At 37.4% G+C, this 1,864-nt stretch overlaps 1 protein-coding gene across 1 annotated transcript in view; it reads left to right on the top strand.

Annotated features, from left to right (window-relative positions):
• LOC101854356 (uncharacterized protein C6orf163) overlaps positions 1-1,864 on the top strand; it is an 18,395-nt gene that overhangs the window by 2,723 nt on the left and 13,808 nt on the right. The window contains exon 3 of the mRNA XM_005105175.3: positions 471-673. Coding sequence (XP_005105232.1) covers positions 471-673 — 203 coding nt within the window. The remainder of the gene's footprint in view (positions 1-470; positions 674-1,864) is intronic.

Raw genomic sequence — 1,864 nt, 5'->3', positions numbered from 1 at the left:
ACCCCACCCACCCCCACACACACACACCAAATCTCCTCTGGGGTTTTTTCTCTACTCTGTTAAGCTCATCATGAAAGTTTCCTCTTCTAAATTCTAACTTGGGAGATCTTAATCACTTCATTCAATCTAAACTTGGCTATTTGTACAATTATTAGTAATTCTCAAATAAAAGTTTACAATGTCTTCTTGTCTTAATTAACCCGCTACACCTGTCTCAATAAAATAACAGGCTACCAGGTACTTCTGGAGTAAATGTTGTTTCATCTCCTTTATTTTGACATTTAACCGTAAAATTGTAATTATGTTCATCGATTTTTCTGATTCATATTTAAAGAAAATATATTGTCCTCAATTTTGTCATGCAGCAGTTCTTTTTTTTCAGTACTCAGGAAGTTTTAAAAAAAAATCTGCCACTTATGTCAGTATGCTTTTGACGTATGTTTACATCTTAACATCAATCTTGAAAACAGGAAGAATGTCTGAAGGTGGAAATGGCAATGCAGAAACAAGCATTGGAGCAAGTAAAAGAAGAGCGTGCCAGGGGAGAAAAAGCACTTGCCGAGGCTGTCGCAAGAACTGAAGACAAGTGTCACAAGGAGCTCCTTGCGGCTGTGGATTCTGCACGTAAAGAGGAAAAGAAAATTGCTGCAGATGCAGAAGCAAGAATGATCAAGTGAGCAAAGTCTTATAAATACCAGAATGCTGTTATAGTCATACATTTATATGGATTACTGTTCTTATGAAGAGAGATTCTAGCTTTACAAACATCCATGAATGCTCTCAAAGTTGATGACTCATTCACAATCATATTTGTCATATAAAAGGTGGAACTTTTATCTTTTGAAAATTGAACTATTATTATAGCTTTACTCAGTTTATGTGTTTTCAGTTCAAGTTTTTATTATATCATTTCCTTTGATGGGATTGTAAAATGCGGGCATAATAAATTTCTCGGCTAGAAAGGATGTTACACCAATCAAGTTGTGGTGATTCAGATTATGATATCAGTTGATAAAGGTAATCATCATTGTATTCATGAAGGTCGTTATGTGTAGTAGTCATATTCGTCTTTATTGTTTTCCCTTTCTCAAACCTGCTGAAGTTTGACTTTTCAGTGGTAACTCAAGCCTATTGACATCACAAATAACAAGTGACAGGCAATACAGAGACAACAAATTCATTCATATCCTCTACATATTTCAGCAGTATTGTGATTTATCTCAATATGGATAAAATATTTAAAAAGTAAAGTTGTTCCCACATCCGATCCGGACATTGGGGATTGTCAAAATTGTTAGTGAGACAACTTCCTGAGCCTTCGGCATATTGTGGTAGGGTGGTCAGTTCCTTTCCACGCCGTCTTTACTTCCCAAACTCGAAGTCAGGAACCCATTACTGCTGGGTGGGCAGGAGGGGGCGAAAAAAATCTGTGTCCGAACCGAGGCTCAAACAAAAATTCTATTGTAAAGAAATAAGTTAAGAGAGTTTAAAGTAGACCATATTGAGCTCACTGATTAAGTGCACCTTTGTCTGGTTTTATACACTGCAACCTGTCGCATAGACTTATTTACACTTTGAATCCACTTTTGTTCATTTTTTGTAGTTTTACAGACAATGAAAGCTGGCTAAGTTTTACTTACATAAATATGACAAAGGCCTGAGTTCAACACCATCAAGCATATAAACCATAATTATTTATACTTTCTTCATTTCTATTAATCTGTCTCTGTCTGTGTGTCTGCCTGCCTGCCTGCCTGCCCGCCTACCTGCCCACCCGTCTGTCTGTCTGTCTGTCTGTCTGTCTGTCTGTCTGTCTGTCTGTCTGTCTGTCTGTCTGTCTGTCTGTCTGCCTGTTTGCCCGCTA

Source organism: Aplysia californica, unplaced genomic scaffold (genome assembly GCF_000002075.1).
Source record: "Aplysia californica isolate F4 #8 unplaced genomic scaffold, AplCal3.0 scaffold00455, whole genome shotgun sequence".
Classification (NCBI taxonomy): domain Eukaryota; kingdom Metazoa; phylum Mollusca; class Gastropoda; order Aplysiida; family Aplysiidae; genus Aplysia; species Aplysia californica.
The sequence above is the reverse complement of the archived record's forward strand: the minus strand, read 5'-3'. Positions and strand labels throughout refer to the sequence as shown.